General features: G+C 43.5%; 1 protein-coding gene and 1 pseudogene across 1 annotated transcript in view; one reads left to right on the forward strand and one right to left on the reverse strand.

Moving 5' to 3' along the window:
- Positions 1 to 2659: 2659 nt before the first annotated feature.
- LOC103737027 (uronyl 2-sulfotransferase-like) overlaps positions 2660 to 25348 on the reverse strand; it is a 239898-nt gene continuing 217209 nt past the window's right edge. The window contains exons 5-6 of the mRNA XM_029565181.1: positions 22493 to 22646; positions 2660 to 2980 (exon numbers count right to left, since the gene is read on the reverse strand). Coding sequence (XP_029421041.1) covers positions 2942 to 2980; positions 22493 to 22646 — 193 coding nt within the window. The 3' untranslated portion in view covers positions 2660 to 2941. The remainder of the gene's footprint in view (positions 2981 to 22492; positions 22647 to 25348) is intronic.
- Positions 19349 to 20438, forward strand: LOC103737026 (annotated as a pseudogene).

Below are 25348 nucleotides of genomic sequence, written 5' to 3' on the forward strand. Positions count from 1 at the left end.
TATCAGCTTTAAAAGTACTGTTAAGGGTGCTAAATATAACTGAAGCATCTTGGATAATCAAATATTAGTTTAAGTTAGCGCAACTGAATTTCATTAGTTGTAAGACATAAACACCGAGACCCACCATGCGCTGGGCGGAACCTGTAAGATCCACAGCTAACCTCAGATAACTTGACTGAGGACAACTGAGCATCCTTCTGAGGATATGTTCCCTCCCAGGTCAAGTGTGTCAAAGTGATAGCACTGAGAGGCGGGACTCTAAGAGGACACAGGGCTAATGGAGAAATGAATCTTGCTCCCTTGCCCTCCTGCCTTCCACCCTGCGCAGACACACCATTCCTTGTTTCTGGTGGAATCATGGTGACAGCACACAGAACAGCCCTCCCCAGATGCCGCCTCCTTGAACTTGAACTTCGAGTCTCTAGAGCTGAGAAAATAAATGTCTATACCTTACAATATAGCCAGTCTCTGGTATTTATTATTACTATTTTTTTTTACTATCAGAATAAATAGACCAAGATTCATCTATTTGATAGTATAGGAAAAATCCAGTCAATCACCATTAATAGCCTTGAAGTGACTAGGAAGTAGATATGGCAATTACTTAAATGAGAAAACTTTGACACGATCCACTTAATTTTCCAGCAGTGGCTCAACTATTCACTTAGTTATATACTCAATAATTATCTTTGAGCAATGTTTTTCAGGTGCTGAAGAAATGCCAAGTAAGTAAGATAGACAAGTCCCCTGCCCAAGTACAGGGCATTCTAACACCTCCCTATGTGCTGATTTCCAGGGAGGCAATAAAGGCAGTGAAGATGGTGCCTGCCTTCAGGAGCTGACAGTCAGACTAGGAAGGACCAAGGACTAGAGCGCCCCACAAACAAAAAGAAGTGGGTCTACACAGTGGTTAAGAGCATGGTTTTTGAAGTCTGTCCACCAAAGTTATCTCCTCACCCTAACACTGAATGGACGCAACTCAGCTCTGGTAATTTACTTAACCTCTCTGAACATCAGTTTTCTCTCTCTCTTTCTCTCTCTGGTGTATTCTGGAGCAGGTGGGTGTGCTCATGTGTGTAGGCACGTGTGGGGTCTAGAGGTTGACATAGTGATCTTCTTCAATCACTCGCCACCTTGCTTTTTGAGGCAGGGTCTCTCACTGAACCTGGAGCTCACTGATCTATGCTAGATGGCCAGCAAGCTTGCAGGATCTGCCTGTCTCTGCCCTTAGTACTGAGGTTACAGGTGTGTCCCACCACACCAGGTTTTTTATTTGGATGCTGAGAATCTAAAATGTTTACACATCAAGTACTCTACCCACTGAGCCATCTCTCCAGCTCCAGGCTTCTGATTCTAGGGTAGGATGATAATAACATCTTTCTCTAGGATGGTTGGGAGGGTCAAATTAGGGACACAAGTGCTCAGCAGTACCTGAAATACAGCATGAACTTCAGAGACAACACAGCATGAACTTAAGATAGAACAGAGCCCAAGAGTCATGGGAGTTCTGGAAAGGGAAGTACCCAAAGGCTGAAATCCAGAGAGACTAGAGATACAAATTCAGAAGCTAGGAACTGGAGAGATGGCTCAGTGGTTAAGAGCACTGGCTGTTCTTGCAGAGGATCCAGGTTCAATTCCCAGCACCCACATGGAAGCTAACAACCATTCATAACTCCAGTCCCAGGGGACTCTAACATCTCTGACCTCCACGGGCATTGCATGACACGAGTACACTTACATACATGCAGGAAATACAGTCATATACATAAAATAAAAATAATAAATAAAATTTTAAAAAAAGAATTCAGAAGCTAAAGAGGATACAGCCAGAGAGAGGAAAGAGGCAAAACGACTTCCACTAGGGTTAGCTGCACAAGGCAAAGAATGAAAATAGAAATAAAGCTTTTCTCCAAAGAGGAAGGGAGAAGCATGGCTTGATTTGCATTTAATAGGGAAAGCAGTAAACCAGGGCTGGAAGGGCAGGACCAGATTAGTAAGAGCCCTAAGGGCCAGAGGAAGGACTTTAGGATTCGTCACAGAAGGCAGGCGGCAGAGCTTCTCACATGGGGAAGTAAACGGCAGGATGCATGGGAAATGAACCTGGCAGTGCTCCACCAAGTGAGGAGAGCCATGGATTCAGAGGTTAGAGCTTCCACACGCCTGAAAGAAGCTAAGGACAGTAGTGGGGGCAGCACCAACCAGAGAGCCAAAGAGAATGAGGAAATCGGACTGCTTGGAAGGAAAATCACGGTTTGACTGAATGAACAAAAAGGAGACCTTCATTTAAACATCAGGGTAATTGTAAGTAGGCATTGACTATGTATTAGTCAAACGTTTTAAGTAAGAGGTGTTTTCCTTAGGCAAGGCCACTTGTATGAAGCTGCACAAAACTCTTACAGGATACTAAAGTGATAATTGATGAAGATGAAGGTTTAAAATTAGTCATGGAAGGAAAGGTGAGGCAGAGGAGCCAGTCTGCTACCAGTCCGAGAACATACTGTTTAAATAGGCAATGAGTCACTCAGGGTTTAACATCAGGGGTTTGCACATAAAAGTAAAGTCATAAGCTAATAATGATATTAATCATCTTAATTCAACCAGGAGAACAGTGGGAAATGAAGAGGCTCAAGCGTCAAAGCAAATCAAGTGGGGGGTTTTATTTAGCATCTCAAAGTAAAGGAAAAAAGTAGTTTTGACCTGGGGACCACACAGTGCTAGGAGGGGAATGTGGAGGGAAATGGAGTGTTACTGGGACGTTCTTCCTTGGGAAAAGCAGCAGTGTCCCAAACAGCAGAGAAACCACAGCAACCAGGTGCCCTCACTCCTGGGAATCAGCTGACCTGCTTTCTCAACCGTAGGCACATGGATGCACTGAACACCGCTCACATACACAGTCCAACTCAAGGCTTCCTTGCTTTTCCAGTTTCAAGTTTGTTCAGGGTTATTTCAAAGACCTTTCCAGCCTCTTTAGGTGATTTTTCTGGAATTCAAAGAAGGACCAGACATGGTGACACACACCTGAAATATGAGAACTTGGGAGGCTGAGGCAGGAGGATGTGAAGTGTGAGGTTTGGGTGGGATTATATAGCAAGCCCTTGTCACCCCCCCAAACCATCCAAAAAATAACATTTAAGTAAAAAGAAGGCTTTATAACAGAAGAGGAGAGGTCTGAGGTCTCTGGCCAGATCTAGCCCAAGGTCACTGAGAGATGGACAGTTCATTTTACCATTTTCTCTCAGAACTGAAATTGAAGTAATGGTGACTCCAAAGTCAGCTCCACTCTGCAGTTGCTTTTCTTCCTTCCTTTGTATTGCAAAATTGTGGATGACTCTACTCTGCACTTATTACAATTTATTAAATGTGGTCAGGAGGTGCTGCCAGGAAAACCACACCCATGGGAAAAGAAATAAGAAACTACAAAAACCCAAAGCCCTTGGGGATGGACAGCAGCACTGGACTCACTCTGACTACACAGGCTGTTGAGAAGACAGACACTGGATTAGGGGCAGGGAGCATCAAAAATGACAGCTACATTATAGGCAGGGGAACTCTGTGTGTGTGTGTGTGTGTGTGTGTGTGTGTGTGTGTGTGTGTGTGTAGGGGGAAACATTCTTTGTTTTTTTCCTTAAGGTTGTCTGTTTCTAGATACTGGAATTTATCCTATTTATAGTCCTAATGAAAAGAAATTCCTGAAGACCTGGATCCTAAACACAATATCTGGGAAGAAAAATGTGAAAATGAGCAAAAGTTGACAATTAGAAACATAATCTTGAGTTTGACTATCTGATTTCTATAAGAAAGCCAGTTCTGCCACAATTATATTATCATTGTTCTATAGACATTAATAAAAACAAATGGATGAAAATTATAAAAATTAGAAAAAAAATAGAAAATTGGTTTTCAAATATTTCATTTATTATTTTAATTTAATGGGTATGAGTGTTTTGTCTGAATGTATGTAAGTGCACTACCTGTGTGCAACACCTGCAGAGGCCAGAAGAGGGAGTTGACTCTCCTGGAAGTGGAATTACAGAGGTGTGTTAGCTGCTATGTAGGTGCTGGGAACTGAACCCAGGTCTGCTGGAAGAACAGCCAGTGCTCTTAACTGTTGAGCCATCTCTCCGGTCCCAAGAGAAAATTATTATTAGCTGAAGTTATATTTATCTAGAAACAGAAAAGAATCTGCTGGAAATCTATTGATAAAGAATGAGTTGGCTGAGTTAAAATAATTGAGAAATTAACAACAATAACAACATGAAACCATAGCAATGGCAAGAAATAAGATTAAATACCAGGAATCAGCTTAATTAGAACTGTGCAAGATCTACATGAGGAAAACCTGGAAACCCTCCTGAGGGATTTAGCAAATGCTCTGAACAAAGGGGAAACAAAATCATTATCAAACAAGGAAACACCGCATCGATGCCAATTCTGCCTTTGTTAATCTAAAGTGTAACACCAAACCAATAAATGACAACATTTTCTGAGTGTGTGTGGGAAGTTAGGTGGCTAAAAAAGTTGATTCAAAGTTCCTTAGGAAAAATGAATCAACAACTAGAAAAAAGCCAGAGCAAGAAGAGAATGGAATTTTAACAGACAAGAAATGTGCAGTATGCAGTGGTTACTAGTGCACATCATACAATTTTATTATTATGTATGACATAATAAAATGTACATCATATGGTTATACAGTAGTTCACACACGTACACGTACACATATAATACACAGGATAGTGATCTCCTATATCCAAAGATACAGATCAAAGGACCAAAATGAAACATAAAAATAATGTGTCTAAAACTAAGAATTCATTTCACAATAAAGATGAAATTTTAGTGGGGGAAAGAATGTACTCTTCCTTAAGTGTTATTGGGCTAATTTGTTAGCCATCTGGGAAAAAGAATTCCTGGATCATATGTTATACCTGGCAGCACTATTAATTCCAGATGGATTAAAGATTTCAATTTAACATGAGCCGCAGTTAAGAAGCCCTGGTAGGGAGAAAGAGAGGAGAAATAAATAATGCTTAGCTGGTGTGAAAAATCAGATGGAAATGTATTAGTTCAAAAGCCTACTGAAAAATTACACATACAATATCTCTACATGAGTCCATATGTATAGCTGAAGGCTATATAACAAGAAACAGTGGCAGACAGGAGAAATTTCCCTTTGAATTGTTGGCTAGGGTAGTCCAAGAGACTCCCCAAAATTACACAGACTATTGCCACAGCCCTTGATTGCCTCCCAGAATTTGAAAGTAAGACCCTATTGCTGAAGACAGAATGTACTTTGGACACAGGGATTGGAGCAATGGAGCTGGAACTGACCTTGAAGCCACCTTCCTGAGGACTAGCTCTCATAACTTTGGAGGATACTATGCAAGATGCTAAGGGAGAACATCAATCGATGGTCCAACCCCAGCTTTAAGGCCTAATAATCACAACAATGACTGGCACAGCAAATGACAGTAGTGGCACTTTTATCTTGGGGGTAATCAACAGCTACCTAATTGAACTTAAAGCCCACTCAATGGGAGGGAAGTCATGTGTGGAACTGTAAGCACAGCCAAACACACATGGTTGGAGAGGTCATAAATCTTGGAGAAAACCCTAAGACTGTCACATCCCTAAACAAATGTAATTTCTTACTATATGCTGAATATGGATCCTTATATTTACAGACAAGTATGCCAGTCATCACTCATCCTCATTAAAGCAGCTTTGTCTGCAACAGATGGAGACTATTACAGAGTTCCACAACTGGTCACACACAGAGAATAAGTGGGAAGTGACACATCTACACAGAACACAGTGGAACAAGGGATAGAGAGAACACTAATGCATCCCTCAACCCTCATCAATGAAGCTCCTTCATGCAACAGAGGGCAATGAACACAAAAGGCCACAAAGGGACAAAGTGTAGCGAGTAAGAGTCTGCAGAGTGTGGGTCCCTGCACAGGACTCCTATATTAAACTTCACCCACCTAGAGCTTAGGGACCATATGGAAGAAGGGTCAGAAAGATTGCAAGAGCCAGGGGAGGAGGTGCATGACCATATGGAAACAGAGTCTTACAGGCTCCTGGGACTTTGCTCATATCAATCTACAGCAATGATATCAGCATGCACAAGACCCATGCAAACTCAAGCAGATGAAAACCCAGCACAGAACTGGGGAAATGGGCAGCAGGCCCCAACCTGAGCTGAACTATTGGCTGCTGATTACTGCTGAGTAGGAAGAGCTGATCTTAAAGTGAGGAACTCCAGATAGGAGGGTGACTAGACCTCAGTGGATGAACTTGCACTGAGGGACACTAACTTGACTTGATAGGGCTTAACACAAATGACAGAATACATGAAATCCAGCAGGGTGGCTATGGGGGAGGTCTGGGTGGGAGAGAGGGGGTATAAAGATGATTAAGAGGTTTTGTATGAAATGCTCAAAAATTCAATAAAAATATGCATTAAAAACCCCAGAAACCCTGGTAGGAATCATGAAGAATATGTTCCATGGTTTCAGAGTTAAGAAAGTATAACCCAAGACTAGAAGCTATAATAAGAAAATGGCAACTGAAGTTGACTACAAAGAAGTATAAATTATGCATTAAAACACCACAAAGTTAAGAGATTTTAAACTAGAAAAAAATCATGTGCAGTTCATATCTGAAATAACAGATGAAATTCTGTAATATTCTAGAGTTTTGAGAAATCAAATTGTTAGCAGAAGAGGGAGGACTGTGACCAAAAAGGGAAACACCAGTGTCCCCAACAGGTGAAAAGATGCTCAACTCCAGTCAAAAAGATGGAAATGTGGTTTAAAATCCCCCCTGAGACATTTCTCAGGCTGATAAAGATTAAAAGGCTGGACAAGTCAGGCAGGAGTGAGAAACTAACACCCAGCCTTCACCGTTCCCCCAGAATCTGGACACCAGAGGTGAACATGACCTTTAAATCACTTAAGGATAATAGATGTAAAGGAGCTGGCTCTTAACAGAAAGACAAGCATGACTTTCCCATCTCTGCTCTATGTGGTATTGCCATGTTAACAGCATGAAGCCACTGGGGGGAGAGTATTTACATCACAGAAATTGGCACATGTTACACACTCACTCCACTCCCCTAAGCCAGGTGGGTGTTATGGGCACACTAGAATTCAAAATTTCAGAAATCTTGGCCAGACATGGTGGTGCATGCCTTTAATCCTAGCACTTGGGAGTCAGAAGCAGGCAGATCTCTGTGGGACTGAGGCCAGCCTGGGGTAGCCCCATGAATTCCAGGCCAGCTGTGGCAACTGAGACACCCAGTCTCAAACAAACAACAAACAAACAAATTCTGAAATCTTGGCAAGTTGATATGTTCATGGTTTATGACTTTAATTTGCAAATTTTAAAAATAATGAGTGTGACTGAACAATTTTTATATTATCTGGAATTTTGTCTTTAATTTTCAGCTGGGAGATAAGGTTGATTATACTTGGATTTGTAAGAGCTTATATCTTAACATCTTAAAGAATTAATCTTTGTTATATTCCAGTAACTACTGTATAACTTTTTGTGTAATAAACTTAATTTATATTGGAGAAAATCTAAACTTCATTTCCTTTGTGATTTTTTTTTCTGTTGCTTGTGAGCACTCCTACCCCCAGATTACCTGAAGATTGCAGTTTCTGATTTTCACATTCTCCCTCTATCTGTATGGAATTAATTTTGATCCATGCAGAACTAGAAGTATAACTTTATTTTTAACTATCAAACTTCCTAAAGTCTCTGCTTGATAACCTAAGTTTTATTGATTTGTAATGTTTTGTACTAATCAAACTTTGATTGAGATATCTGTAGAGGCCTGTGTAGTTGCAAGGCTTTTTGATGGAATAATGATATTAAATATTGATGATGGCTAACATTACATCAGATTTGTACACTAAATGCTTTGGCTATGGATTAGAAGGAGATGAGTGGAGAGGTCATAGGCTTTTATAGAAGCACAGGTAAGAAATGATGGGCACTTTGTTGATGTCCACAGCTGGGTACTGGTTTTCTGGAAGTTGCAGAGGGAGCACCAGGCTGAGTGGCAGATTGGACGCCCCAGGACCCGGCTCATGTCCTCCGGGTCACTTTCTGTTCTAGCCATTGCACAGCTACAAGCCTCACAGAGAAGTCACCTGAGAGTCCAGAACCTCAGCAGTTCAGCCAATCCCTTGCTTTCTGTTCCCAGCATGACACTCACAGGGGCCCACCTGGTACTTGGGTGCATAGCCAAGCTGTGGAAGAACCAAGATTTGGGGAGTAAAATTGACCAATGGCAGACAGAGGCTATAGATAAATGCTTATTTCTTTCCTACCTTAGGCAGATACATTCTGGGGCCAATTCTGTTGTGTCCAAAGAGTCCTGGCTAGCCTATTGCCATTTGCTTATGATAGTAATCAGCTTAAAGATGCACCCTAGTCCTTGGATGACTGTCCAAATTCTAACACCTTCATATCAGCCCAGATCTTTGGCTTTGCTTTCAGCATGACCCCAGCCTAAGATGGCGACTGCTCTGGTTTGAACATGGTGTGTCCCCTCCAAAATGTGTGCTGAAATCTGCCATTGCATCAATGTTGGGAAAAGGGACCCCCCGAAAGGTTTAGGTCATGGGGATGAGACACTCAGGATGGATTAATACTTTTATTGGAGAAAGGTTGTTATTTATCCAAGGAGTTTGGTCACTTTTTCCTTTTCTGCAAACCACTTGTCCTTCCCCTTTCCACCAAGATCTGAACAAAAACTAAAGAGATGCTGGCACCATGCTCTGAACCATGAGGCAAAGAAACCTGTTTTTTTACAAATAACTCAATATTTAGGCATTCTGCTACAGTAATAGAGATGAACTGACAGCAGCCATTTGTATGAGGTGGGGGACGGGAAGAGAAAGCAGGTGGGATGGCTCCAGAATTTCCTGGTTGGGTATCTGAACAAGTGGGGTATCCCTCACTGACAGTACAACATGGGAAGAGAATGGTTTCTGTGTGTGGTAGAGCAGGACATGGGAGTAGATGCCTGTTTTGCCACAGCTATTCCCCCAACAGTGCCTGGCACATAAGATTTGTTCAAAACCACCGACACTGCACCTGTGAGAGGAGGGCAGGCACACACAGTGGTGCACACACCTTTGTCTGCAGCAGAGTTTACCAGGAAGCCATGATGAGTGCTGAGGAGGAAGAAAGGGATCATGTTCTCTCACAAATTGTACTTTAGCTGAAATTAAAGGTTTAAACCAACAGGAACTCATCTGAAGAACTAATCTGAAGGATTTAGGAAGCAATATATGAGGAAGTAAAAAAGGCAGAATCTATACTGAATAACAATTACTTGGAGAAAGAAGATTAGCAGTAATACAGCTGGATGAGGCTAATCTGAGTCTAGGTTCTGATTACTGCTCTTTCTCTCCTGGGGTTTTATTAATAGTGGTTACTTACAGAATGCCATCAATTATACCTGAGATTCATTAGTGTTCCTCTTTTCTTGTTCAACTTGATAAGTCTATTTTACACATTGGTGATTCTACAAAAGCGTTGCTAAAAAATTGTGGTTTACATTCCACAGACTAGCAAGAGGGCAGTCACCTTATTACAAAAGTCCTGCCAGAGCTATTACTATGTAGACCAGGCTGGCCTTGATCTTCTTTCCTGCAAAAGGACATGGGTTAGAAACATGAGGCTACACAATGACACCATTCTATTGTGTTTACCTTGGTAGTCTGGTTTTTCAGATTTTCTTATCCACTACGCAACAGCTGCTTTTAGGAGCTATGCTTGTCATGAAATTGAGTAGGCTGCTTAAAATTCTTTCACTCAACTGTGAATATCTGCATGAATTTAGGGTCAGAGAAGTATCTGTCCTAGAGGCTGTGGGATTTGGTGGCCAATTGAAGTCCACCCTCTGCCACCTTGCATTCATTCCTGATGCTTTTTCCTAAAGATTAGTGAAAATGGTACATGGAATAGAATCAAACCTCTCACAAAATTCACACCAAACCATGTTTATGGGTGTCAGCTCTACGTTCACATGACACTTATTAGTCTATCATTAAAAGGAGCAAAAGTAGTTTGTAAAAGTGTGCTTTGCAAATCTTAGTGATTACTAACCATAACCCCTGATACCTGTCTTGACTGCTTATTCTGTGAGTTTCCCAGACATTTACATTCTTTCTACTTGTAGGCAAGCTGGACCTTCAATTGCATTTGAGGAAATTAAGTATGCATAATATTTGTCTCCCCCAAATTCCTCTCTCGATCTGTTTATTTTTAACAAGGAGAACACCAAACATACTTTATTAGCATGAAGAAGCAGTCACACACAGCAATCAGAAATATACATTAGTAGTCAAAGGATTAGAGCTGCATACAAATATAGCTTTTCTTTCTGTGGGCTTAGCAATAGCCACCGGGATATAAAATCACCCTCTGTAGCAGCTGGAATATTAACTAAGGAGCGCTCACCAGTGGTTACAGAACAGTTACAAAGACACAGGAGAATGGATTTGGCTTTGGCTACTGTAGAGCAAAATGTCTAGGATGGGGCTAAAAACCCAGCTCAACAATAAAAAGCAAACTCTAGACCTTGATAACACTCCCCAAAGTGCTTGCTGAAGATGTAATACATTCTAGTCTAAGTGACAAAAAGATGTCAAGTGAAATGATTTACAGGTATCACAGTTGTACAGTACTTTTTAAATCTGCAATTTCAGTTTCAGGTTTTCCATCAGAGAATTAACTGCGCTGAAATTCTACAATTTTTGAGACAGAGTGCCTTGTTATATAGCCCAGGTTAGCCTCAAACTTGGGATCTTCCCGCCTCAGCCTCCCAAATATTAGAATTACAAGTGTGTGATGGTTAGTGTTAATTGTCAACCTGACAAAATCTAGACTCTCCTGGGAGACAGGCTTCTAGCAATGCCTGTGGGCGATTATCTTGATAGGTTAATTGAGGTGGGAAGCCCTGTCCACCTGGGTGTTGCCATTCCCCATCTGGGATCCTGCTGGGACTACATAAACAACAAAGAGGAACTGAATAGCACCATGTATCCATGACTCTGTACCCGACTGTGGATATGATGTGACCAGCTGCTTCAAGTTCCTGCTGCCTTGACCTCCCCCGTCCCCCATGATGGACTGCATCCTTGAGTTGTGAGCCAAGTTGCTTTTGTCAGAGTATTTTATCACAAGGGAAGAGAAACTAAGACAGAATATAGGCCACCATGACCAGGTATGATACCAGTTTCTATGTAGTATGGTCAGGAAGATCAAAGGCTTTTCCACTCTCCTCCACATCTTGGCCACCTACTTTGCTCCTGGTGACATCCTGAATGTGCTCCATGCTTTGTATAGAGGCCCTAAATACTACAACTGATCACCCATTCCCTCCTTCTAGTTTCTATGCTCCTTGGAGTCAAGTATTTAGTCCTGTCCTTCAATTTCCAGCCATTAGAGGGCAAGGCTGCTGCAGCTAACGGATTCTGCGACTTGTTTTGAGAGCCTGAGTGAAGCGAGTATTTTTCCAATTACATACTATCTAATTCAATTTACATTTATTAGGAGAACTGCCAGCTATTTCATGTTAATATTGACATTTTCATAAGTGCTTGCAATTAGAATTCAAACTGAGATTCCAATAAATCTCTTAGATGTATTACCCTACTGTTCTTGTCTTCAGACTGCAAAATATTTTTAAGAGCATGTTTGGAGGTCAGGCAGCCTTTGGGGGAATTTATACCAGGTATGTAAAACAGCTGGGCAGAGAAAAAATATCGTGGCAAAGCAAACTGGGGACAACTGTAGCAGTGTGCCAACTTCTGTGAAACAAGGGGACGGTGTGGAATTTGAAATTTTAACACAGATTAATGGAGCCGTTGGCTCCATTCACCCCAGTACTTCCACCAGCAGGCTCTCTGCCTGAATTTAAAGAACCTTTCCTGCCTGCATTTAAAACACAGTTCTATTAGCCCATATCATTTCAATGTGCACATCTTTATATGAGTGTGTCTGCATTTAAAGGATCTTACATATCCCCCTGAAGAAAGAGCAATGGATTCTAAGTGTCCTGGCAACAACAACAACAAACCCAGGATGTCCACATGTTAAATCACTTTATCCTTCAAAATGCTCATTTTGTTTTATTGCCTGAAGCACAGGTTTCTGAAGCAAGATCTTAAATGCACAGGGTGACATACTCTTTGGCTTCTAGGTAATAATTTTTACCCAGTTCAATTTTATCAGAACGTCTGACTGAGTATACCCATAGGATTTTCATAAATACAACAGATACTGCACTACAACACTGGAGTCTTTTGTGTGTGTGTTACTGTGTGCTTGTGTGTGCGTGCTTGTGTACATGTGCATGAAGAGCTCAGAGCTTGACAGGTATCTTCCTCAATGCTCTTTCACTTTATTTTTTGAGATAGGGTCTCTCACTGAACCTCACAGAATCTGAAGTTCACAGATTCAACTAGACTGGTTGACCAGCAAGCCCCAGGGATCCTCCCATTTCCAAAGGTCCAGCACTGGGATTATACGCACATACCACCATGCCCAGCCTTTAAACAATGTGTGTGTATATGTTTGTGTTTGTGTGTGTGTATGTGTTTGTGTATGTGTGTATGAACACAGGCACGCACATGCCATGATGCAGCTGTAAAGGTCAGACGTTCTCTCCTGTCACTGTATAGGATCTAGGAATCAAACTCAGGTCATCAGGCCTGCACGTAAGTATTTCTTCCTTTTGCAGCCACCTCACTGGCCTGAGGCCCAACTTTTTAATGTGGGTTCTGGGTGGGTTGAGCTCAGGTCTTCACGCTTGTATAGGAAGCACTTTACCAACTGAGCCATTTCCCCAGGTACTGGACTTCTTTAAGATATTTATATTCAGGGACTGGAGAGATGACTCAGCAGTTAAGACCACTGGCTATTTTTGTAGAGGACCTGGGTTCAGTTCCCAGCACCCACATGGCAGCTAATAACCATCCATAAATTCAGTTCCAGGGGATCTGATGCCCCTCTTTTGGCCTCCACAAGCACTGAAAGCATGCAGTGCACTTACATACATGCAGGCAAAACACTCATATACATAAATTAAAAAAATTTTTTTAAATATTTTATTTAGTATTTTTATTTTTTTATGTGTATGTGTGTATTGCCTGCATGTAGGTAAGTGCACCCATGTCGTGCAATGCCTGCGGAGGACAGAAGCTATTGGAGTCCCCGGAGCTGGAGTTACAGACAGTTGTTAGCTGCCGTGTGTGCTGGGATTCGAACATGGGTCTTCTGCAAGAACAGGCAGTAGTCTTAACCACTGAGCCATCTCTCCAGCTCCAGAAAAAAAAAATTAAAGACATTTATATTTGCATGTTAATTAAAAGCCTAGCAAGTAGAAAAAAATTTAAGGGTAGGCAAATATAGTTTGTTCTAAATGGGCAGAAGAAAGCAGCGCTTATCTCTCAGTGAAAACAGCTCCTGCACATTCAGCCAGAAGTGGATGTGTAATGACCTCACCAGGAGTTCTCAGTCATAGCTACATGTTGGCATCGCTTCTCAAGCTTTAAGAGAAAAAAAAGTGTCAAAGGCAGGTTGCACCTCAGACCAATTTAGCCAGGATCTCTTGTTTTATATCTCAAGCACTAGTAGTTTTGCAAACCCCTGGGTGACTCCCATGAGCACTAAGGCTGAACGCAAAGCTTTAGTAAGTAAACACAAGCCACCTGGCCCAGCAGAGGCACAGTGCTGGCCCAGACTGCAGGGATCTGCTGACTCATAGTGAGTGGAGGTAGGGGCACTGAGCAGAGGCGCTCAGCTGACAGGTGGCCTGTGGGATGCACCTGGTTGCTCTCTGCCGGCCCTTGCGGTTGGTTGATGGTCCCGATGAGACCTTGCACGGACAAAGCAGGTCAGGGGAACCTGCCCTAATAGGGGACATCTGTAGAATCACTTGCTTCACTTCCTCTAGCAACTCCCTCCTCCTCCAGTGGGTTCCAGCCAAATGTGTGGTTCACCACTGGGTAAGCTTGTTCTCAGGAGTGTGCACATTTTCTAGAGGGTTCATTCATCTGCAGCAGTTCCCTCCTCTGGTGTCTATTCCTACTGGATCTGCACCCATCCCTACAGACTCAGCAGCTTCTTTCCTGGGAATCTGCCCCCGTACCTCCAAATTTCCCTCATTCCTTTTTTTTCATCTCCTTTCTTAGAATCTGTATTTTTCTTTTCTTGATTAAGTGCCAGGCAGTGTCAACAACACATACCCCCTCACTAATTTCTCTCTCTCTCTATCTCTCTCTCTCTCTTTGCCTCTCTCTGCCTCTTTCTTTCTCTGTCTCTCTCTTTCTGTCTCTCTGTCTCTGTCTCTCTCTGCCTCTTTCTCTCTCTCTCTGTCTCTCTGTCTCTGTCTCTCTGTCTCTGTCTCTCTCTGCCTCTTTCTCTCTCTCTCTGTATCTCTCTGTCTTGCTCTCTCTCTGCCTCTCTCTCTCTCTTTGCCTCTCTCTGCCTCTTTCTCTCTCTGTCTTTCTCTTTCTGTCTCTCTGTCTCTGTCTCTCTCTGCCTCTTTCTCTCTGTCTCTGTCTCTCTGTCTCTCTCTGTCTCTGTCTTTCTGTCTCTGTCTCTCTCTGCCTCTTTCTCTCTCTCTCTGTCTCTCTGTCTCTCTCTGTCTTGCTCTCTCTCTCTGCCTCTCTCTCTCTCTCTCTCTCTCTCTCTCTCTCTCTCTCTCTCTCTCTCTCTCTCTCTCTCTCTCTCTCAGCAGCAACTGTAAATTGCTCTTTTAAGTGCTGTCCTTTGCCACCTTGCCCCACCTGGAGCTGCTCCTTGCATGAGGTTGATGGTCTGTAGATGCCTGCTCTTTGCTCATTCTCACACTTGGTCCACTGCATGGTAATTGATGAACTGGTCTTTTTACATCTACCTGAAGTTCTTCCACTCTGTATGCTGCAGGCAACGTGATGTGTAGTGGTCAGAGTTGGTCTACTTCTACATAGCCTCTAGTTTCCTAATACATAGTCCAGCCGTGCTGTGGCAGTCACCCTTCCTAAGTGTCCTGGAACTATCTAGTACTTTCTGGTCCTTGCTGGTAGTTGGGGTCTTTTTGTCCTCACAGTCACACACATCCTTATACTGACCTTCACATTTCTTCCTCTCCTGGCCTTGCTCCCTAAGGCAACTGAGTGACCGATATAGTTCCATGCATCTTCCTTTGTTGATTTTTCCTATTTGCCTCCCTGATCCCTCCCCACTGTTGTACAGAAGGAGGATGCTAGTGTCTACACCCAGGATGCCAAGTAGATGAATGTACTTATATGAGGTGAGCACCCTAACTGGCTATCCTATGCACAGTTGATGCTCTCCTTGGTGGCAGCTCGGGGCATGGCTGGTGGCATTCCATTCTTCTGTGAAGGCCTTCAAGTTCTCTATTTCTCCTCTGCTCCCCAAATCCTTGTGGTCTCTGCTCTCCTCCCCCTCTCCCATGCTCCATTCATCTTCCTGTTTGCCTAAAGCCCCTAGAATATGGGACAATAGCCTTTGGGTCTAGAAACATCTGAGACAAGATTTCAAAGACTGTCTCTGAGGCAGGGACTCAGTCCAAGGACCCTACCATCTCCACTGAAAAACATCTGGGCTCCAGGGTGTCTTCTCCAGCTCTCAGAGGGGGCAGGCATGCTGCCTGTACGGCTTTACCATCCAGTGCCTACACGAGCTCTAAGCAAATAAACACAGGACACATGTCTGCCAACAGGCTGAAATTACAACACATCTCTAGCTGTTGGAAACACAGAAGTTTCCTTAGAAACATCTTCCCCAGGGATGGGGTTCTGTGAGGCTGTAGGAGGCCTTAGCAGGGGTAGACCTGATAACTCAGGGCCCAGCCCTGCATGTCAGGAGACCCATTAAAACAGTAACCCCTATGGGCTCCCTGAGCAGAGAAACTCCAGCCTGGAGGGACAAATGGCCCCTCTTACTAGAATGCTACCATTCACAGTCATCTCTTGAGATATCCCCAGGGAGTAAGGGGGCTGTTTTTAGGTCACAGGAGCCACTAACAGAACCAAGGCACCAGGACTGAGACGTGTTTTCAGACAGAAGCATGTGTCCTCAAAGGTTTTTAGGTTTCAAAGCACTTCTGTGTAGATGGTTCAACTGGTTTTCCCAACAACCCCATGATGAAGGCCAAGAGGTAACAGGGCCCCACTGTACAGATCAGACAAGAGAGGCCCACAGAGGCCAATTAATTGGCTGAGTCACCAGCTAGGGCAGCTGAGAAAGAGGCAGAAATATAGCCAGGCCTGGGTCCCGAACTTACAGCCAGAGACCAAATCTGAAAGAGTGCAGATCAAGCACTTCCTTTCTCACCTCTGAAGACTCTGGAAAAACACTTAAAAAAATCAGACACTCCAACCTCCTTACTGGTTTTAGTTAGTAAAGAAAAATGATGCTTTAAGAACGGAGGCAAAGCTTGGGGTTTCAGTGATGGGATGACCTCAGCTGGTGAAGAAGGAATGGAAATTTCCACATTCCAGCATTTCACACATATAGCCCCTGAGCTAATGTCACTGGGGTCTATAGTCCAGAATATTCAGGTAGATTGAAATGCATATCTTTCTGAAGAAGGGGGACATCTGAGGGGAAGAAAGGGACCAGGGAAAGGGTAGAAGGAGGGACAAGGGAGGGCAACAGGGGGTGTCAGGAAAGTACAACGATAGACATGCATGAAGGTGTTATAAGGAAACATTTTCTGTTAACTAAAAAATTAATAATAATAGAAAAGCAAAATGCATAGCTTTCTGAAAACCTTTGCTGATTCTGGCCACCTGTCCGGCTTCTGTGGAATCTGGTGGGGCTAACATGATTCACTGAATTCTTTATGAATTAAGAAGCTGTAAATTACACATCTTTTCTTTGAAGCATGCATCATTTCCATGCTTTGCAGCCAAGCCGAATGACTAGTATCACACAGGCAGCTTTCTCTCTGGGAATGCGCTCTCCAGGTCTCACTGCCCTTTGAGCAGAGGGTGGCCTATGGGGTCAGCAAGGACAACAGAGGAAGAAGCTCAACGTGAGTACCCTCGGAATTTGAAAATGCAGGGAGGTATGTGCAAAATACTTTACTATGGAAGTGTTTATGACCAAGTTTCAGTCAACCAGCAAGCAGAGTTACACACATGCACAGTAGGAAGAGCAAAAAAGACAGCCCGAGAAATCTAGTCTCATAGAGGCTCAGAGTTTGGAAAGCGCTTGGCAGGAACAACCTCTGTCTTTTGATTTCCTCTTGAAAGCACAATACTTGCTTCTAGTTTATTCTCTCACTGTAGATGTTCTGGGTTCTAGGAATCCCCCTTCCTGCTTTGCTCTGTGATCATTGCCTTCCCCTAGGTTGGTGTTGCCAGTGATCTGTGTGCCTGTGTTACCATTAATTTATCTATACATTATTCTCTAGGAAATGCTAATGAAGAGTGGTTTGGAAAGAAATAACAAATTTGACAAAACCTAGCTGTTTCCAGAAAATATGGAGAACAATGAGAAGATGCTTATTTTAAAGACAAGGTCTTGTGTACCCCAGGCTGGCTTCGAATTCCTCATATAGCTGAGAATGACCTTGAACCTCTCACCTCCACCTGCCATCCGCTGAGATTATAGGCACATGCCATAGTACCCAGTTTATGTGGTGCTGGAGTTTGAATCCAGGGCTTCATGTGTATTAGCCAAGCACTCTGCCAACTCAGCTATAGCTGCATTTCAAACAAATGGTTTTAACAGTGATGTCTCTAAAAAGACATGCAGATACCTGCCATCCGCTGAGATTACAGGCACATGCCATGGTACCCAGTTTATGTGGTGCTGGGGTTTGAATCCAGGGCTTCATGTGTATTAGCCAAGCACTCTGCCAACTCCGCTATAGTTGCATTTCAAACAAATGGTTTTAACAGTGATGTCTCTAAAAAGACATGCAGATGCTGTTCATGAAATGGTTCTGCTCAGAAGGCCTGGCACTTGGCCAGGTCCTTCTTCCCTTCATCATTCAGACAGTGAATCCTAAGGTCTGAGGGGTGCCTAGCACAGAATGTGGTGGGTAGGGGGCTTGGCTTCTAATTCGTGGGTTCCCGACCTGTACCTCCAATCCCACACCTGTGAAGAGGAAGTTTCCTTATTATTTCCAGGAGGCATGCAAAGCCCAGAATCCTTTCCATCTTCTTCTAAACCACCCAGCACCACAAGGCACCATCACTCTCCAGTTGTTCTGGCTGGAGGCCTGTTCAGCTGTATGCTAAGCAGCTCCACAAGGCTTTGGGCCAAGTGCACACTGAGATTTTTGGCAACTAGATAAAGAAAGAGGCTTCAGGGTGCTGAGATCTGGAATAGCACCCCGATTCAGGACCAGTACCAAGTTTGTGGGCATGTGGTATGCAGGGAGTGGCCTGATGCACAGTCCCCAAGGGGGCAACCTGCACAGTCCAGTCCAGGTGTCACCCTCTCAGCTTTGCTGAGGAAACAGTGTCTTCCCACAGCTGCCTATGTCTCACAGAGATACAAACAGCACCCTCCTTTGAGTCAAACAACTGACCATCCAGGCTTGCCAAATTGAAGATGGGTCTGACTGGTACAATTTTATTTCATGGAACCAAGGAGATGGAATAAAATGTTTTGGTTATTAAAAAAGAAAATGGCAACAGGCCATCTTCCAAATAAACAAACTAGTCTCTGAACAACAAAACAGCCTTCTAACAGGGTCAGACCAAGGCAGGTGGGATCACTTGGCCCTCTTCTCCACTCCAGCCCCCCAGTTTTTCTTCTGCTGCATTTGGGAGCCTGGTGCTTCCCTGAAGGAATGTGGCCAAGAAGCAATCTTGTGAGCTCAGCTGAGACAGAGATGTCTAGGGCACAGTGTTCTTCCTTGGAAAGGGGCCCCTTCAAGTTGCTGAGGGTAAATTCCAGCAGGGAATGTCCACAGAATTCAACCAGGTAATAATCAGAGCTTCCTTAGACTTTCAATACTTCATGAGCTTTTACACAATAATCTAGGGCTGGGGATGTCGTTTCATGATGGGGCACTTGTCTACCATGTGTGAAGCTCTGGATTTGATCCTTAGCAATGAAAAACAAACAAACCAAAAAAAAGCAAAAAGAAAAAAAATAAACGTGCACTAACCATGACTCCTTTTGTCTGCTAGCTTACAATTTCTCCTTTTTATGACTATAGTTTATGCCTAATGTAAAGGCAGAGAAGTTATGATCCATGGACTGCTTTACAGAATGACGCAAAAGCCTGACAGAGGTCCCCCCACAGGCCCGCTCGCCTCTATGGTCCCCGTCCTGTCCTGCCTATGGGTTCCACTCCATGAGCTCCACCCAATTTAACAAAGGCCCATCCTATGGGCTCTCGCAGAGGTGAAGAATGGGCTCCTGTCTAAATGTGATCTCCAGAAGGAAGTGCAGCTGGACTGAGGGGCTGATGGGCCTCTCCATCCGGCCTGACTCCCAGAAGGGTCTGAAAGACGGGGTTATCTTGTGCACATTCATGAACATCTGCAACCGGGCTCTGTCCCCAAGATCAACCAGTCCCAGCAGAACTGGGACCAGCTAGAAAACCTGTCCAACATCATCAAGGCCATGGTGAGCTATGGCATGAGCCCTGTGGATCTGTTTGAGGCCAACAACCTGTTTGAGAGTGGGAACCTGATGCAGGTGCAGGTAGGTGTCTCTCCTGTCACTGGCAGGGAAGGCCAAGACCAAGGGTCTGCAGAGCAGGGTGGACATCAGGGTCAAATACTCGGAGAAGCAGTAGAGGGACTTTGACAATGCCACCCTGAAGGCCGGCCGGTGCGTCATCGGGCTGCAGATGGGGAAGCTTTGTGTGTTTTGGAAGGTGAGGCTGGCCCTTATAGTCTCTAGTTTCTTCACCTCTTCTGCACTAATTTGTGATTTGTGAACTTGCAGAAACTTCAGGCAGTTTCAAGGAAAGAAAAATGTGTTTTTTTTTGTTTTAATCCCCAGAGAAAGGAGTAGAGGGCGGAGTGCTGCAAGCTGCACCCAAGGCCTTCGAGTATTCAGGCACTTGAGGGGACTGCGTTGGTTTCCCTAAGATTCACAGACCTGGGGAAATAAAGGCCTAGATGGTCCCTCTGGGTTTGGAACCTCACAAGCACTTCTGTTTGCCCCGAAACTGTCCTGGGTCTGTCCTATCCCACAAGTGCTGCACGTGACCTTCCCAGGGACTCCCTGCACCCAGAAGATATGTGAAAAAAAAACCCTTGTGGACCAAAACCAATAAAAACCTCCATTTTTAACAGAAAAAAAAGCCTGACAGAGTAGAACCCAGAGGATTCCTTTCAACTCCCACAGACCAGTTGAAAGACAGGACGTACAAGACTCATTTCCATATCTTTGACTTCTCTTAGGTAATGCTTTCTGCTACCAAGTGGTTCTAACGTTCTTAGTATCAAGATTGAGCTCGAACTTCAAAATATTATTTTAATTAAATGGAATGTACTCTATTTTTAAAAAAACACGAACATGTTTTAAGAGTCAATACAGACAATAAAGGTAATCTGAGAAGGCATTATTGTTCTAGTAAGTGATTCTATGTTTTCAATACATACATGCCACGGGATAAAAAAAATATCAATATCACACTCCTAACTGGTGATTTAAAGACACACAGACACACAGACACAGATACACAATTCATTGAAGCTTTAGGTAGAGGAAGGAATACTAAAATGCTTAGACATGTTTAAGATTTAATATGTTTTGGGGGTTGGGAATGTTATTGTGAGAGGTCATGGAGATGGATCTATATTGGTCAATTTTTATTGTCAATTTATCAGGATCTAGAGCCACCTGGGAAGTGGGATCCTCAGTTGAGGAACTTTCTCCATCAGACTGGCCTGTGGGCATGTGTGTGGGACACTGTCTTGATGGATGATTGATGTGAGAAGGCCCAACCCACTGTAGGTGGTGCCATCCCTAGCCAGGCAGGCCTGGGCTATATAAGAAACGTAACTGAGTGACCAGAGGGAGCAAGCTAGTAAGCAGCTCTCCTCCCTGGCCTCTGCTTCAGTTCCTACCTTGAGCTCCTTCCCTGGCCTCCCTTGATGGGTGGCCTGTGTAATCTGTAAATAGAAATAAAACCTTTTCTTCCCAAATTGCATTTGGTAATGGTGTATATCACAGCAATAGAGAAGCAAACTAGAACAGGGTCCCAAGATAAACATAAAATTAGTGCATGTTCCATATAGACACAGCCTGAAGGTCATTTTATACAGTGTTTTTAGTGAGCAGGCATTTTAACTGTGACCTGTCACATGAGGTTGGGTGTGATATGTTAGTGCTTGCAAGTGTCCAGTTTGGGGGTGTATCAGATTTTCTGATTAGGGATGCTCAGCTTATACTGACGAGGAGTGAAGAACATTGAGCATTGCCTTGGATCATCTACCATGTGGATGCACAGGATTGGATGAGATGCTTAACTTTTCCTCTGTATATCTAATCACAGATCTTAAGACAGGAAAGTGACACCATGGTGTCCTCCAAAAATAGTCTCAGCCCAAAACATCTACTTTTATTATGCTTTTTAAGAATCAAATGAGGTCTGGGCATTGTGTTGGCACTATGGCTACCACTCCTCTTGATAACAAGGCTGAGGACCAGCAGGTGCTTTGTACACTCCAGTAGCAGGAGCAGGTCTATATAGAAGATCCCTCAGCACTTCCTGTCCTGCCCATGCCCAACAGTTCAGGATGGCCTAGGAAGACTACCAGGCTTTCTCACATACAGAAGCCATGTTTCTACCTCCTAAGCCTGGGGCTCTCAGACACTCAGTAAGCTTTGTTGCCACAGGTCACAAAATGATTAGACATGTGCCTTTCATTCTGGTGCTGGAAAAAGGGCATACATAGCTCTGCCTTCCATTTTTGTGAATAATTCCTGTGCTTGGTTAGCAATAACTGAGGTCAACAATAACAACATTTATGGAGGTTCAGAAAAGCAAACAAGGTTCAGAACACAAGTAATCCCAGCCAGCATGGGGGGAATGCTGGATATGAAAGAGAGAAGTAGAAAACATTCAGATGGCAATCACACAAGCAAATGTGAAGTTCCTCCTTAGGGTAACAGGACTTTTGCATGTTCTGGTCTTTTGGGACTCTCAAGGACCTCATGTGAAATCCCACTCCCTCATGAGGTTGCCATGGGAACTAAATAGGATGGGAAATAAGAACACACTTTACAACCCTTTGAGAGGGAGCTCCAAACACATCTGTTCTTCATGATGGGAGTGGCTGACCAGGACGCTGAAGGAATGACCTAAACCTTAGCAATCAAAACAGACGGAACAAAGCAACTCTGGAATCAGATGAGAAGGTGTTCTGGGTCATCGGAACAAGCTCTCACCCAAGAAACCTTCCACAGTAGGGGAGTGTCCAACCTGGAGTCACCATTCCTGGGCAGCAGAGAGCCACCTCTGAAATGCAACAGAACTTACCAGGTAGCGCTCCTCCTGCCTCATGCTGGGGGTGCGGATCATGTGATTCTGTTCCCCTCGCCAGTCTCCAAAGCGACGGAAGAAGTAGTTAGATAAAAACCGACTGACGGGGTCTCTAATGATGTTGATGTAGACGGGCTGGTCTCCTCCAAACCTAACACACGGGGCACATAAACAGGGAGCTTGTTACAATACATCACTTCTGAAGGAAAATAAGGCCTACTAGGACAAGGTTTTCCCTCTAGGTTAACTTAATCTAACCATTACCCCATCTGCTAAGGTGTCCACCAGCGCTTTAGTAACTAAACTGACAGGCATTTTGTTATCACATAGGAAATAGAAATGATGACACCTGAGCCAGGTAAGACACCGGGAAGGTGGTTTCATAATATGGCAACTGACATAATACAGCAACTGCCAACTGACAGTGCTAAGGTACAAATGTCTCATTTTCTCAGTAGGTATAGGTTGGCTGAAGGCAGGGCCATACTGTACTTAACTTTGTCTTTCCAGTGGCTGGTGCAGGACCCACTGGCACATAGGTGACCGCCGGTGATTATTTCAGCCAAACTCTTGATTCTGATTGCCTTCAGGGGTGTTACAATATTTCTATACTGTAATTCACACAGTCCCAGCAAGGTGCTCCGAGGTGAGCAGACTGGCAATAGCCAATTTTTACTGAACACTCACTATTGTTCTTGTCCTCAATCCTATACATGGCCAACTCAAGGAAGACCTCCAGTATTGTATGGAATAGAAACCTTAATTATTCTCTCTTGCACCTGGGGAACCCAACACAGGAAAAGCATAAATAATCTGTAACTGAGCCAGAAGATGAATTTAGGTGGCCTAGCTCCAAAATCTGCACTCTCTTCTTAAAAATATTTTATTTATTATTTTTATTTTATGTGTATGAGTGTATTGCCTACCTGTATGTAAGTGCACCTATGTCACACAATACCCCTGAGGAGGTCAGAATGGGCATCATATCCCCTGGAACTGGAGTTACAGATGGTTGTTAGCTGCCATATGAGTGCTAGGAATTGAACCTGGGTCCTCTGCAAGAGCAGCCAGTGCTTTTAACTGCTGAGCCATCTCTCGAACCCTCAGAATCTGCACCCTTAATCATCTTAATCATAGAAAGAAAATTCCAAAGTTAAGAAAAGTAATCATTCATGTGATATCAAGAAAGTAACCAAAATCAAGATAATTACCTCCAAGAGACAGAACATAGCTTTAGATTAAAAAAAAAAAAAGTATATACTCACCTATAATCCCAGCACTGAGGTGGCTGAGGCTAGAGAATCATGAGTTTGTTTGAGGTCAGCCTAAGCTACAAAGTCAGATCTTGTCTTAAAAAAAAAAAAAAAAAAAAAGCCTCCCCAAACCCACTAAAGCATATAACTATGAGGCATGTACAACCTTTGACATTGTGAAAGGTGTCATCTACAAAGTTCATACTTGGAAACTATGCAACTGAGTCACAAAATAGTCATAATGTTTTGAGTAAGCTTACAGTTTTGTATTGGGCTGCAATGATGGCTATCCTGGGGTGTATTAGGCCCCATGGGCCACAGTCTGGATATGCCTGATGGTTGTTTCATTTTCATTCCATCTACAAAGGGATTAATACCTACGGTATGGCCCAAGGGCAAGACTTTCCAAGACAAGCTGACTCTGATCACAATTTACATCCTAGTGTGAGTCATGGTGACATCTTCAGCAATTGTTCTGTTTATTTTCTTTTAAGACAGGGTCCAATATAGCTCAGGGTGACCTCAGACTCCTCTGTAATAAAGGTTAGTCTTGAACTCCTGGTCCTCTAGCCTCTCCCTCCCAAGTACTAGGATTGTAGGTGTCCTAGGTTTTATATATCTTCACAATTAACCTCAGTAGACTCTGTCTCTGAATGCTGTCTTCCATACTGTGTTAATATGTCTGTCTTTCTCATCAGACTGTGAGCCTCCTTTAGCCACAGACTATGTCATTTAGCAGTGTATAGCATACAGTAGGTGCCCAACAGATGGGTGACTGAATACAGAAAGGAATGTCTATGCATGCTTCCCAGTTGTTAAGCTTCTGTCAGTACAAGGGTTGTGCTGCAGAGGAAGGTAGAAATAAGCCACCAGAGTGTCTCTGTGCTTTAATTCATACAATGTTGAGCCCAGGGTATTTGTATTAGAAATTTATTTATTTATTTATTTTTTACATGTATGAGTGTTATGCCTACATGTATGTAAGTACACCCATGTTGTGCAATGCCTATGGAAGGCAGAAGAGGGCATCAGATCTGCTGGAGCTTGAGTTATGGATGGCTGTTAGTCACCATGTGGGTGCTGACACCCAAACCCAGGTCCTCTGTAAGAGCAGCCAGTGCTCTTAACTGCTGAGCCATCTCTCCAGCCCTGTATTTGCATTTTTAAAGATCTTCAGTGAGAAGACTAGGGGCTGGGAAGATAGCTCAGGAGGTAAAGCTTTAGGAGCATGAGAAACTGAGTTTGACCCCTTGAATCCAAGTAAAAAAGCTGGGTGTGGAGGCACAGGCTTGTAATCCCAGCAATGGTGGGATGGAAGGTATGATGGCTAATCCTGGGTGTCAACTTGACTGGATCTGGGATTAACTGAAATGAAAGAGATCTTCTTGATTGGATCATCTGAAGCCAGAAGACACCCTAAATGTGGGTGTTACCTTCTGATGGCAGCCCATATAAAAGGCCAAGGCAGAGGAGAACACCAGGCTTCTTGCTGCTTGCCTTCTCTCTCACTGGTGAGTTTGTCTTGCTGCTGTAGACTGAAGACTAGCTGATCTTTTGGAATTCGTCAGACCTTCAGCACCAGATTGGGACTACTGAGACA

Source organism: Nannospalax galili, unplaced genomic scaffold, assembly GCF_000622305.1.
Source record: "Nannospalax galili isolate Female #2095 unplaced genomic scaffold, S.galili_v1.0 scaffold377, whole genome shotgun sequence".
Classification (NCBI taxonomy): Eukaryota; Metazoa; Chordata; class Mammalia; order Rodentia; family Spalacidae; genus Nannospalax; species Nannospalax galili.